Below are 15,145 nucleotides of genomic sequence, written 5' to 3'. Positions count from 1 at the left end.
CAAAAAAAAAAAAAAAAATGGACTTGAATAATCCATCCTTACGTGACACATTTCTGTCTTTATTTGACAAAAGGAAACATGTGATATAAGTCTTTGTCATGAATGATCTACCGGTATATGCATCTCAATCATAAACGAAAAAAAAAAATCACTTGACAGGATGTGTTTCTGGCTCAAGACTGGCATTCTAGCCAAGCACAGAAAGTCAGATCGCATTTATTATATATCAAACGATTTTGCTGAGTTTGTCACTTGCTTCCTTATGCCACACAAAGACAGGATTGTGTAAGCTCCTTTCACTTGCACAAACATTGCCTGCAAAAATATTCTTTGGATGTATGCACATCAGTGCTGGTTGTTTCAGAGAAAACAACTCCCATGGTGGAAAACACAAAAGTCAAACATGTTGATTATGGAAATTATATCAAAACACAAGGAGCAAGAAAGGGACAAATCAAATACAAAAGGAAGGTAGTTCTTGATGCAAAAGCAGACAAAATTTCAAATTGTAGACTCAAATTTCTTAAAGTTAGTGATGGAGACAAGGTCATAAAGATTCAAGTTCCTCACTAAAGATTGCCATTGATTTCCCATATCTCTTTCTGATTTTGCTTGGATGTACACATTTAGCTGGTTCCATCCATTCTCTCTCCAATATATTATAGATGTGCAGTAAAATTTGATGAGTTTGAGTTTGATGTTCAGTTCAATTTGATGATTACAAGATGATAATATCTGTGGCAAAATTCCCACAGAACTTAAAAGGTTATAAACAATCAGTGGTCTTATTAGATTCATAAAAATTTGACCTACTTTTTCCCATTTTCCCCAACTTAAGCATATTTCAGGCATGATTTTTCTGTTATATTTCTTGCAACTCATCTTCATCTGTGGATCAACTTGAAAAGATAATTTTGATACATTCTTGATTCTGCTGGATCTTACCTTGCATAATTTTGATTGTGAAAATACTTTGTAAGCTGACACCATACTGTTTTTTTAATACTCTCATAACAGAAGCTACAAAAAGGAGCAGTACCTCTTTGATTTGCATCATTGTGACAGTAATGTTGACATATTGGGCATGTCTCATCTCGTACACTGAATACATCGGATTCCTTAGGCCAGCAGATTACAGTTTGCGAGTTGTTACATCTCAAGTGGTTCATTTCAATTCTTGATTAATATGCATGTTATCACACCAGATACTGTATCTAAATGTCATTCTGTTTTATTGGTGTCCCCTCACATTCAGAATCTGTAATGGCTTAAATCAGCCCATCAGTTAAAAAACAAAGCAAAAACAAAAACAAAAATGGAAAAAAAAATTATATCTTGACAAAAAAATTCACATTAAAAAAAAATCACATCAATACATATACAGTTCTACCAATATTTACTTTTCCTTTACATAATATTGCCCTGAAACAGCTGAAGTTAGCACAATATCACCTTTAAACAAATCTTCCATCTAAAAAGTAAATGTTCCAAAGATTTCGAATAATGAAGATAATGAGGCACAGTTCAACCACACACAAATCTTGTACACATACAGATAAAGCTGAGTTCCATCTGAATGAAAGAATGCAAAGATGAACAAAATGTCATCACATTCTTTTGGCAGCATCGTAAAGAATCTCTGTCTTACATTGTACTTACAAATTACCTCTTTCAGCCTGTAAATTTCAAACAATAAAATGCAACCATTATAATGCATGGTCCAGTAGAACTGGAGACCACAACATCTGATGAACAAACACAGATAATTACAATTAAATGTCATAAGAATGATATATCAGCACATCAATTTTCAGGCTGCTGACAAAATATGGCTATTCTTGTACATGTATACGCAACATGTAAACTGAGATTCAAATCTGCGACAAAATTTTCCATCTATTTCTGCCCATTCATCTAGCATAAAAACAATGTTCACAGAGCATAAATATACTAGGAAACATCCTCTTGAGGTAATTGTGGAATTTCAAAAATCTGAGTGTACAATGTGTCTCCGCTGTCAGGGATGGTGGACATCACACTTTATGCATAAATCTGAGGAATGCAGATTACTTTCACCACAAGAGGGCGCTCTAGAAAAGACATTCAATGATTGGCCAATGCATTGATGTCATACATGTACCTTCCTACACTCTAAAACGCAAGCACCAATGTCCATCACATGAACATTATTCTCCCCATGAAAACTAATTTGTTAGTCTAGTTCACAATGCATTTTCAAAACCTGAGCTCTCCTAATATTGTAGTTCTATCAGAGAGAGACATGTACGCTGTATCTATACATGTACATACATGTATCTTTATAGAAAATGGTACACTGACAACCAGAAATGTCCATCATGGCATCATCATCACTATAGTGCCCCTGGCAGCAATGGCTAAACAGCCTGTTATGAAGCCCCCAAAATGAATTTACCAGACAGGAGTATTGTTGCCCAGGATGATAAACCATTTTGGAAGACAAGACAATATCAAGGTTTTGAGCTTCACAAAATAGAGGACGTGTCTTTCTTTTTCTTCACAAAATAAGAGATTGTCAAGTTTACGCTTTGTTTCTCGATTTCTTATGAATTGCTAACATCAAAATTCATGCCCATATTGTCACTCCCATGAATATTGAAAGCACTGTCACTTTTGTTGATCATGAAGTCTGGTGGTGCAGTTTGCATGCTTTTAGTTCCATTTCAAACAATTTTAATTCATTGAGCACCAGCTAAAACTCTTCTATTACATATGATTCCTATAGACAACTGCCTGAGCACAGTGTACACTCAGGACTAGTCTTCAACAGGTTAAGAACATCTACACTCAGCCCTCACAATTAGCTTGACCCCCCCCGAACAAATTCAATTTAGTGTGAAGCACTATTAATTACCCAAAACTGTGCACTGATGTTTATAACTTCGCAAGATTCATTACGATGATAATTTTTTCTCTGTATGTACACATATAAACATGTTAGAATTTTTTTTTCTATTTCACAACACAGACTGAAAGAACACCTTTTGCTAGCACTTTGATAGTCACTGTCATATTATACCCCTCTTCAAATTTTATCACTCAGCACCATTTATGCACCAGAAAAAACATTACACTGAACTCAAATCGAGGAGAATTTCCTCCTTCACAATTCCATTCAAAGTTCCTCTTGCACTGCCCTTTTCTGTAATGGTTACAACACTACAATTTCATTAACCCATTCCTCCTGCAATTCTCTGGGAGCCTTCAATGCCCCCCAACGAGATTCTCTTTGCCCATCGACACAGAACAGACAGGTTGGTAATCCACCTGTGCGAAAGCGGTCAAGCGGTATATATACCATGTATCCCTTTTCCACAGTCAACTACATGTGGCATCAAACATTGAAAATATCAATCGGGTGCCAGGTATAAATAGAGTGTACGCTGATGGGCTCACAGACTCTTTTGTCATACACAAAACGAGGCACCTGCAATGAAATCAGCGAACACCAAAATCTACTGAGGTCAGCCTTGATCGCAATGTACAGTGTATATCTTCATAAGAGTTTTATAGCAAAACAAATGCATTCTACATTGGAAAAAAAAAAGTAAATAATACTGTAATATACGCAGTTTTCCTATAGAAAGAGAACAAATGCTGATAGAAGAAACTATCAGATTCCTATCATAGCCATTTTTCTGGGCAGTATAACATAAATGAACAAGAATTAGGCCATGAATGCAGGAACTCGTCTACATTTTGGGAACCTGGTATACCAGGTTCTTGTAAGGAACAGGTTTAAAAAACAAACAAAAACAAAACAAACCAAACCAAACAATAAAACTCTTCTCTGTCTTCCATCATTTCATGGCCTGGAACAATTTCAAAACTATATATTTGTCATTTGTTTAATCTAAATAAGGAGTTGGTTGGTGGTGGTACACAATGGTGTAGAAAATACTTTAAAGACAATACTGCTTTGCAGTGGGTTAGTATCATACTAGTATGCTTGCCTTTCGTTTACTTTTATTATATTGTCATGCACAGTTGAGTATATTCAACAATTGATGCATGACTAACACACTATTTTGCAGTTTCACAAATGAAGAGTTTGATCGCAAAACTGGTATTGAAGCACCATTAGCAAACATTTTGAAGTCCAAGTCCATTATCATATCGTGCAACATAAATCCTTTCCAGTGATACCTCACTGGTGCATAACAGGAAATATTCTTGAAGTTATGATTAAGAATATTCCCTATTTTCTTATCATTTTCATTGTTTTATAGCAGTCTTAATCATACATATCTCAAAGTAACATCACTGGGAGTAATAGCTTGTTTTGTGATCAAACTCTTCAAATTAACACATTTGCCTTTTGGAAGCTGGTGGGTCTGGGGCATAGCCTATGGATTGTATTGCACAGTCCAGCATGAAATGACTTGAACAATATAATAACAATCACTTTGTCCGTGTTCCTCATCAGAAGAGATGAGTGTGTTGTCCATTATGCCTAAAATTTCTTTGCGATATAAAATTGTGCAATTTCAGGGTTCTTTCCAATAAGAGTTGACAATTCAGCTCATCAGTAGCTCTTCAATTTTCAACATGTACAGACAGATAAAAAGATATTCCACAGAAGAAAAAAGTCTCAAAAAGGCTTACGACAGAAATCTTTATTCAGATGTTAAGCACACGTTACTTTTGCACACCGTTAACTGATCATGGAAGAACATTTTGTGTGCCACTACCAATAGCAGACTATTTCCTGAGTTGTAACAAAAATGTTTCATCACAAATATATTCCATCAGGTGACACAGTATCATGTGACTTTTTGAGGTCACATGATCTAGGCATGTACTGTCACATGTAAAAGGTCTCTGTCTGGTCAGATGTATAGCTGGATTCCTTCTTAAAGAGGACTATTCACACCTCTGAATCAGCCATCATGCAGCAGGAATCTTCACCTCTATGACTCTGCATGATATCACATGATCTCATTCATATTGCCTCAGTGTCATGTGACTTTGTCCAGTACTGTCATTGGCTGCAGGCGGAATCAAAGCTTGCGGTCGACAGGCTGGCCTCTCTCAGCTGTTTGACCATGGCCCTGAGGTTCCCAATCTCCACGTCTTTGGCCTAGTCGTATCCAGGGATCAAAGATAGAGAATATAAAGCATGAGAGTGACAATGTCTGACTGACATTGTAGTTCAATATGAAACATTGCCTTCATACTCTGCCTACACATTAATTTATCTTTATGTTAATCGCAGGATATCTCTCTCCATTTACATGTACATGTACATATATGTCTCTCACATCCTAACTCAAATCTCTCCATGTATTTTTCTACCTATCTATCTTATATCTTACTACAGTATCTACAATGTAATCCATCTATATATCCAACTAACTATGCATCCAACCCTACATTTATCTCAGCCTGTATCTTTCCATCTACCAATCCATGAATAACTCCAATTTAATGCATGTTAGTTCAATTCCTAGCTTGCCACTGGGTTATGATTGATGTCATTCATTAGCTGTACAATGTAACTGTACTATATGAAAGCTTGGAAAAGGAAGATTTGTGCTAAATACTTTTAATGGATTTCTTTTTCTTTCTTTTTTAAAAGCCATGGAATAAAGTTTTGCTTTACTGAACATCACACAGTGACCAACCTACAGTTGAAACGCTAAACTGGAAATGACCAATTTTCCTGCAATCTCCTACCTTACTGGTTCAAGACTATGGAATATTTGAAAGCAAAGTGAATTCTAGTATATTTGATTATAACAAATGAAAAATTTTCTTTGATTCGGTGCAGTGTTGTCACTGTTGAAAATAAGAACAAATACACTATGTTCACACTTGGAATGTCGGGAATGGTGGTTTACAATAAAAAATTTACAAGTTTCAAGGTGAGTTTAAACAGAGGAAAAACATACTGTAATGAAAAAAAAAAACAAAACAACAACATGAGTGTGCAACATTCATGACCAAGTTCAATAAACTTTCACATCAAAGATACTGCAGTGTTAGTGCCAGTGCAGTGTTTAGGGCACAAACTCCACAAGTGAAAGGAGCAAATGGGATTGTTAACACGACATCATTAATGTATTAAAGAAACAAGTGAAACCACAGGTTAAAGAAACAATACAAACACACACGGTAATTGAAGGGCATGCATGAAAAAAAAAAATGCAGTGAATATATTCATGGATTAATGGTTGCATTAGAAAAAGAAATATACAGTTGAACCTCTCGTATCCGGACATGTCGGGACCGGGGCTCATCCGGATAAGGGATTTGGCCGGATACGGGAGACTCAATGCTTTATACATGTACATATACACTGTACATAGTAACATACACATGTACTGATGTAGCCCATTGTAGTACCACATGAAGTAATGTGTATACTGCAACCTTTTCATTGTTACACTCAGTAACAGACCCCAAAATAGAGGTTCGTGTTTGCAAGAATGAAATCACTTTCTTTCATAAATTCTTGGGATAATTTACCTAAATAATTATTTAGAAATGTATCAAGTACATGTAATTCATGTGTGTTTGTGTAGGAGTTCTCAAGGAGTTGGGAATCCCCCTTTCCTCCCGTAATTATATAAAAAAAAAATCACGGCGAGATTGCGTCCGTATAATAGAGAGATCCGGATAAAGGGAGGCCGGATAAGAGAGGTTCAACTGTACAAGTGAACAATGTATTTCACTCTCATATGAATTTGTTTTGCTTTTTTGGTTTCATTTTGCTTCTTTGCTTCTTTGTTTTTTGTTTTGTTTTGTTTTTTTAACATCATAAAATAGATATAATTACAATACACACTACATAAACATACACTACGTACATCATCTACATTGTACAGTAGATTACTCGAAATAGAAAAACAAAACAAAAACTTGCAAGGGGACTGGGATAGAGTCAATACCATGAGAGAAATCCCTTGAGCTCATTTAAAAGCCAAGCTTTCATAAATTCAGATTTTCAGATAAATGGAAGAGCTTTCGAAGTTTTCATATTTCAACCATGTTCATTTTCTTTTCACTTTTTTTTTTTGGGGGGGGGAGGAAGGGGGGCTAGAAGACGGCTAGAAACACTGTGCACTGTGTTGTAAACTGCTGCTATTGCTACATCCCTTTCTCCTTGTGGTATACAATTGATTTTGAGTAGTTGTTATGAACAAACCCAATGATATTGTTTAGGATTAGTGAAAGCAATTTGGTGTGCAAGGTAATATTTGATAATGGGAGTATGAAAAAGCTAACTTTGGCTTTTAAGTATACTTTGAAGTCCATGATTTCTTGTACACAAGATATTTATATGACAGAACCGAGAAATTAAAATGATAAACAATGTGTGAATAAGGTGTGTGTCCATCAAGAGAATGAACAACAATCTTATTTTTAAATTCCCTTCAGCAGCAATTCATATGTATGTGACATATTCTCATACTTTTTATGGGCAAGACATTCTTACCTTGGTCCTTTTGTTGTTGAAGTCTACTCCTTCTTTTTGTTTTGAACAACACCATGACTCTTTATTACGTACACATGAACTGATTGTCTGCAGAAGGTGATTGGGTTATTATAGCCTCTACAATTGTACCAGTGTAAGAATCTACCCCCCCCCCCCCCCACAAAAAAAAAAATCAAAAAAAAATCACATATTCAAAAGTCACAAGCATGTGGAAATACATGATTCTGGTGCGGCATTGTTGCCGTGTAAAACAAATCTCACAGCAATGGGGTGCTTTATGCTGAATCTATGATTTTTTTTTTTCATGAAGACTGCACAAAAATGGCAAAGATGTGTGCATGAGATACATGAATGCGGTTTGAAAGCTCGTGTTGATTAATCACTTCACACCACCAAGGATATTCCAATGCAATTTATACCTGCATCTGAACTTGCAAAAACTGAGATTCCAACTGAATGTCCCTCCGAACATCGGACAGGATGGACTGTCTCACCTACAAACATAATGGAACAGCCCATTACACAGATGTTAGTGCATCATGCCATGGCAACATAAATCTGGACTGGTCAAAAAAAAAAATGGAAACAAACAGTTAGCAAATTAAGACAAAAAAAAGAGTTATTACATGACAGAAATTGAATGAAATGAGAACAGCTGCGGTAAAGTTTGAATGTTGCGTTAATGAAAAGAAGACTGATTGTTGAAAACTGTTAAACTACAATGCTCCGGGAAAGACAAAGTACAGGAAGACAAGATACAAAAAAAGACAGGGCAAAGAGAGAAATCAGCACTTTCGCACTTTTCTGTCGGAAAAGCAAATACATGTATGTTAGAAAGTGTGAACATTCTCAGGGTTTTCTTTTTTTCTGTAATATACATTATAAGAATCTCAATGAGATGATGACTACAGATGTTAGTAAAAATCTTGTTTCACTCAGTATTATTGTAAAAATAGAAAAATGAGAATGACAAATTATTCTGCAAAGAACATAAGGAGATTACAAATTGCATTAAAAGGTATTATCACTATTCGCAAAAAAAAATATATGGTGAAACTAGATATATCGCTACTGCGACTGATATGCCTCCGCCATAATGCATGGTTCTCCTAATAGGTGTATAGTACAATGTCTTGACAATGTGTGATGACAGTTTCACACAATTGGCAAAATATTAAAATAACAGGTTTGACACAAATGTGCTGAATGTTCACTTTCCTAGAACTAGGTTCAATTGGATGAATGATTAAAATGTCAGAGTGCAGGTATTTGGGGAACTGATAATTTTTACTTGACTTTTGACCCTTTTATAAGTTTATGCATTGAGTAATTTTCAAGGTATTGAGAAAAAGTATAATTTCAGTATCAAATGGGAAAATAGCATTATCTAAACCTTTCGTTTGACCTTTGACCTCACAGTTCCACAGAAAATCACTGTTAGGTAGAACATGCATAAATATGTAAGTTTCATGATGATACCTTAAGTTACTTTCGAGATATGGAGGAAAAAGTGCAATTTAGCACTTTCACTTGACCTTTTACCTTTTGACCTTTGACCTTTTGGCAAGAAACTTCCCCCAAAATATATATTGGGTAATACATGCCATACATCAAGTTTAAAAAAAAAAAAAACCTTCAGGCATATTGCATTTTAAGGAATGTAGTGATATTTTGAGGAGTTGACCTTGACCTTTGACCCCCCTGACCTTTGACCCATGACCCCCAACTTCCCTAGATAATCACTGCCCATCGGTACAAGCATATATACTAAGTTCCATGAAGATACCTTGAACCATTTGCGAGATATGGAGAAAAACATGAAATTTCAATTTTTTTTCACAAAATAACCTGTGACCTTTGACCTTTGACCCTGTGACCCTAAAATCCACACAAAGTATTATCCCCCAAGGATATACCCTCATACCAAGTTTGATGTAAAACCACCCCACGGTTCTTGAGATATCGACAAAAACAAAACGGGACGGCGGGACGTACGGACGGACGTACGGACGTACGTACAGACGTACGGACGTACAAGCTTGTACGGACGTACGGACGGACGGACGGACGGACGACCCGAAAACATAATGCCTCCGGCCACTTCGTTGCGGAGGCATAAAAAGTTCCTGAAATCTCCATGCGTTATCTTGGGAAAAATGTTCCTCTTGAAGACAAAGATTGAATGGCTGTTAAAGAAGGATGATAGACGATGGAATAACTTGTGAGGAAAGTCAGATCAGATATTTTGAGATGTCTTCTCTGCACCATGTTAAATTCAACTGATACTCCACTGGTTAGATATTTCATATTATTATCCATACAGAGGATTTTTAGAGCCCAAATACAAGTGTTATTTTGTCGACGCACCTCATAACCTCCGACCCACTTAGAAAGTTTGTTGAACTCGACCAATATTTTTTGCCGAGGCGACCAATATTTGAAATATTGGACGGCAAGAAGGGGATTCCCCAAAGTTTTTCATAAACTGCACCGAGATTGGTTGAGATATACGAGATGACCCGAAATATGAAATAAAAACGTCTGTGATTGGTCAATCACGAATAAACTAAAATTTTGTTTTTCAAAAATTCTGTGTTTATACAAATTTCATAGATTAAATAGTTAAAATTGTACATCATAATACATAGATCACTGTTTTATCTGGGAATGAAGTGGATTAACTTGCACTGAAGAGTGTACCATATTCCCCATGTCAGGATCAAGTACAGTAGGAGACCATACAGCACTCAGAGACAGAAAGGGTTAGTGAAGATATTCTTTGCTAAAATCCTCTGTAGGATAATAATGATGATATTGGATGTCCTATTTTCGGTTAAAACAAGGAAATAATGGACTCGCTAAGCAAAATATTGGACTCGTCTTCGACTCGTCCAATATTTGTGCATAGCTCGTCCAATATTTCCTTCTATTAACCTCAAGGCCATCCAATATCATATAATTATTTGCCTGATTTCCCTAGAATCTTTAACCCTAAAAGGGCTGGGGGGGGGGGGGGGGGGGTTGAATCACCCCCCTCAACTTTTTTTGAGACCATTCTGCCGTGCAAATTTTTTTAAAGCGCTGTTCGCTGACTTTTTACTTTCAAGTCTTGCACATCTTATGACACCATTTTCGCGAAAATCGGACATACCGTTACGACGCTGCACGTCCTTTTGTATATGCTTGTCAGACCGAAAGTGGCTCAAAAACGGGATTTTGTGTACAAAGTCTGCAAAAAGAGTTTTCTCACCTTATTCAAAAAGATATGATTTTCACTTTCAATGGCTACAATCAATTAATTTTAGCACAATTATGCTTAAAATCGGTTCTGTAATAAATTTTGTGGAAAAAAAATGAAAAAACAAAAGGTCAAAAAAACAAACAAAATACATAAGAAATTCATAAAACAATAGAATACATAAGAAATTAACTTTGATACCAAATTTATTTTCGAAGTACATTGTTAGGAATGCTACAAGGAATAATGTCACCAAAAATTAGGATGCCATTAGCTTTATTTTCTGAATTAGAGCAAAATCTATGATTTCATGCATACTAATTAATATAAAATATGAAAAAAGAAAAATTCATTTTTTTCTTTTATTAGTAGATTACGCAACAGGTAATGCATATGCCAATTTTCAGGCCGATTGCGCGATCGACGGCTGAGATCTTGGGGGGGGGGGGGTTGGGGGATTGAATCAACCCTCCCCCAGCCATAGAACAGGCCAAAAAGCCCGGCCTGGTTAGGGTTAATACCTGCCAGTATTGTTTTAGTCAAAATGAACATCAAAATTGTGCATATTGCATATGTTCCCTTGATAATTCAAAGACATCTTTATCTTTTCTATTAACTATCTCATTAGAAACACATAATGCAGAACCAAACAAACAAACTATGAGATGAAATGTGAATACCCCATTATACCATCTGCCTGACTAAGGTTGGATTTTGTCTTGGATGGATTAAGCACCCTCCACAATGAAGATGACGAAGAAACAAGATGTTGGCATGAGAGTCTTTCCGGTGGGAGAGAAATACAAGTCAGAAGCTGCTTACCTCCTTGATCGCCGTGGCAACGTCCCTCCTAGCCTGGCTCCGCATCTGCCTCAGGTCACTCCGCGTTCTGACCAGCTCGTCGACCAGCTCTCGATGGGTCATTACCTGGGGAAAGGTCAGGTCCTCGAGGTCGCTGATCTCTAGGGGCAAACCACGTCCGTCCACCTCCTCGGCAGCGCCTTCATCCATGGCAAACTCCGCCCCTTTGTTGGGAGATCGTGGCGGAGTGGGCGGATTGTCCAGGGAGTCCAGTTCCTCTAGGAGAGTGCGCAGTGTCGTCTGTTCCCTGAGAAGGTGGACCATCTCACACATGACCTGGGTTAGGCTTGGTGACCAGAGGTTTTCTCCATCTAAAAGTTGGTCCTATTTGTCCATTGGTGAGAACAAGGGGAAACAGAAAGCACTCCAAACACCTGCTGAATACTTAGAATTTCCATGTTGGGTAATAAGAGCTACCCCACGTAGAAAAACGGGCGAATGATGCTAACCCCTCGTGGTTTGCCCCAGATGACTAGCAACAAGTAGCAAATTGTATTTTATAGTGGGCACATTGTGCCATACAAGAAGAAGAAGAGTGCACTACAATTTTAACATTCTTTCAAATTTTTTTTCCATCCAGGGATACAGAAAATGCCTATATACAAATCAACACCACAGAGTTTGGGAGAAAAAAAAAGACCATCATTCTAATGTGCCTGGTCCAAACGGATATATTCTCAGTATAATTACACCAACTTTGGCAACTTGATTAGCCTTGCAAAGTGACATAAAAACAAGTATCAGGGAAAAAAGCATTTCACTGCACAAGATGGGAGATTGAAAAAAAAAAAAATTATCATGTGTGAAAAAAAATCCTCATATTTTACTTTCACTAATCGCTAGTACATGTACATCACCCCTATGTCCAACAAAAGATTCGGTCAAATGTTACTGGCTAGGACCAGGAGTACATGCATGTCAAATGCTAATGTCCAATATTTTGACGTCTCACCTCCTCTGAAGTTACCACAGAATGGTACTTCTCCCTCAAGGATTTCTCCAATCGAGAGATTTCATCCTTAATCTGATGACGAACAGCTGACAAGCTTTTGAGGTCATCCCTGAGTTTGAGAACACAGAGAGACAGGGAGAGAGAGACATAAATGTAGCATAAAACATGCTTCTTGAAGAAAGTATACAAAGAGACAAATCCTACTCAGGGGATACTAGTTTGTTTTCATAATCTATTTCCCTAACATTGTCAATGCCTGGAAGATTTGTGAAATGGGGCAGTCCTGATGAAGAGTAATATACCTGTAATCACAGAGACTGCAAAACAAACGAACAGGAAGTCAGATTCCTTGGTCTTTCGACAATCTTTGGGGGAGCTTTTACATTAAGTTGCAGGATCCATTTCCCTGAAATTGTCAATGCTACAAAGATTTGAGAAATGGGGTAGTCCTTATTAAGAGTAATATACCTATAATCACAGAGACTGCAAAACGTACCAATAGGATACGAGGTAACAGATTCCTTGGTCTTCCGACAATCTTTGTTGGAGCTTTTACATTAACCCGTTAACCCTTTCAGGACGGATTAATTTTGCTACAACACGCATTTTCCATAGACACTTGTCCGGGAATACTCGGGACTCATCCTAAACGGGTTAAAGAGCGAGTCCTGAGTACACTCAGGCAGGTGTCTATGGGAAATGCATGTTGTAGCAAAATCAGCCCGTCCTCAACGGGTTAGGCTGGAAACCTTGGTATGATCCCAGAATTCTTTGTAATGTTTTGGCTCAAAAACCATCACAACAAAAATGTGATCATAAAGTGTCCCAATTAAACCTAGGACTTAATGCATAACACATCATGACTAACCCTAAAAAGATGAGATGGAGGCCGTTTAAGCCCCCTCTTCCACATAAACTGCGGTCACGTTGTCATGCAAAAAAAAAAAAAAAAAAAAGAAGAAAAAAAAAAGATGACTTTAAATGCAAACAAAGTGTATCTCACCTCTCCTCCCTGCTAAGGGTGTGGCCAACATCCTGGTAGAGACGAGAAGACCAATCTTCCAGCTCCTCCAAGTCCCGGTGATACCTGACTAGCGCCCTCTGGAGGAGCTTCAAGTCCTCCACTGCCTCCTGACCAATCAAAACAGAGGTTTCAACATTTGTTAACCTGTTTATAATACCTACTGTATACGGAATATATTTTGCGGGTTATCATTTTTGCAAATTTCGTGAGTCGAGTGCTATTCGCCAATTTAACAACACACCACAATACCGACGTTATTCACGGACATGAACATGACAAAAGTAGACGTTGTACTAAGCACATGGCTTAAAGGGGTCGTATAGTTTTGGTTGAGACCTAATTTCAAGTTTCTAATATTTTTTGGTGAGATGATGAGAAACCTCTTATGAAATATGAAAGACCATGTAATTCCATGAGGAATTCAACGTTTATTTGATGAAAATTGGTTTTGAAATGGCTGAGATATCCAAAACAGAGCGATTCTAATAAAGTGTTGGACCCATCTTTTATTACGATCGCTTTGTTTTACTTTGTTTTTGGATGTTTCAGTCATTTCAAATAAACTTTGAATTCCTCTTAAAATGGTATGCTCTGTACTATTTCATAAGTGTTTTCTTGGTAACTTGCAAAAAGTTAAAAGCCCAATTCTCACCTCCACCAATACTGTACCATCCCTTTAAACACTACCAGGTCCATCGTCAAATGCCATTACTTTCAACATCCTTACACTCTACACAACATGGCAGAAAGAGAGACAATGTTTATGGTACATGGCATTTTGTGTTGTTATTTTCACAAATATTTTAAGTCCACTGATATGTCCAAAATTAGCAACATACAGTGTACAGCTGTACCAGAATATTACTTTGGTATAGCATACAAGCACAATGTATGCCAATGCAACACAAATGCAATGTACACAGAGGTAAACATAAACAGATTAAAAACTACTGAAAAGCAACATACATGTATGTTTGAGGCATGAAATTTTCACAAATTGGAGCCTGCAGCGTTTTTCCTTGTATGAAATTTTTGGAAAGTGCCACCGACATCCAATGCATATAGTATGGACAAGAACCTTCGCCTGCACTTTAATATCATGAAGCTTTGCTCTCACAAAGTTAGGGAAAATCAAAATGCATGCGAAAGTTTCTGGTGTTACAGTACTACATAGTCTTCAGAATAATCATCAAATGCCATCAAATATGGAGCAAATTCTTTCATTAGGACAGTCCTTGAACCAAGGGGAACATTGTCAAATGGGAAATGAGTACTGGACTGTTTATAAAGATGGACAATTTCCTTCATGATGAATGAGAATGTACAAAAGGAGAATACACTTACCTGATGAATTATTGACCTATGTGAACTTTTCTGCATGGGGGAAATCAAATCCACCTGTAAGTAATAGAAAAAGAAACAACAACAAAAACACTCAAGTCTAGATTTAAATGAAAACTACACTGTAGGCTAATGGCCATTCAGGAAAGGTCAAGGAGCATGTAAAAGTATGGAGCAAGGAGCATGAAAATTGTGGGGCACCTATGGTTTACTTGTGCCATACTGACTACAAAAACAAACAAACAAACAAAC

The 15,145-nt window shown here is 37.0% G+C and overlaps 1 protein-coding gene across 1 annotated transcript in view; it reads right to left on the bottom strand.

The window, feature by feature from the left end:
• Window positions 1-2,898: 2,898 nt before the first annotated feature.
• Window positions 2,899-15,145, bottom strand: part of LOC139711513 (uncharacterized) — a 106,757-nt gene continuing 94,510 nt past the window's right edge. Inside the window, exons 12-17 of the mRNA XM_071623389.1 lie at window positions 14,897-14,950; window positions 13,532-13,659; window positions 12,529-12,637; window positions 11,538-11,900; window positions 7,897-7,971; window positions 2,899-5,119 (exon numbers count right to left, since the gene is read on the bottom strand). Of these exons, the coding sequence (XP_071479490.1) occupies window positions 5,021-5,119; window positions 7,897-7,971; window positions 11,538-11,900; window positions 12,529-12,637; window positions 13,532-13,659; window positions 14,897-14,950 (828 nt within the window). The 3' untranslated portion in view covers window positions 2,899-5,020. The remainder of the gene's footprint in view (window positions 5,120-7,896; window positions 7,972-11,537; window positions 11,901-12,528; window positions 12,638-13,531; window positions 13,660-14,896; window positions 14,951-15,145) is intronic.

This window comes from Diadema antillarum, unplaced genomic scaffold (genome assembly GCF_040938485.1).
Source record: "Diadema antillarum isolate AM-2024a unplaced genomic scaffold, OU_Dant_1.0 seq00001664_RagTag, whole genome shotgun sequence".
Classification (NCBI taxonomy): Eukaryota; Metazoa; Echinodermata; class Echinoidea; order Diadematoida; family Diadematidae; genus Diadema; species Diadema antillarum.
The sequence above is the reverse complement of the archived record's forward strand: the minus strand, read 5'-3'. Positions and strand labels throughout refer to the sequence as shown.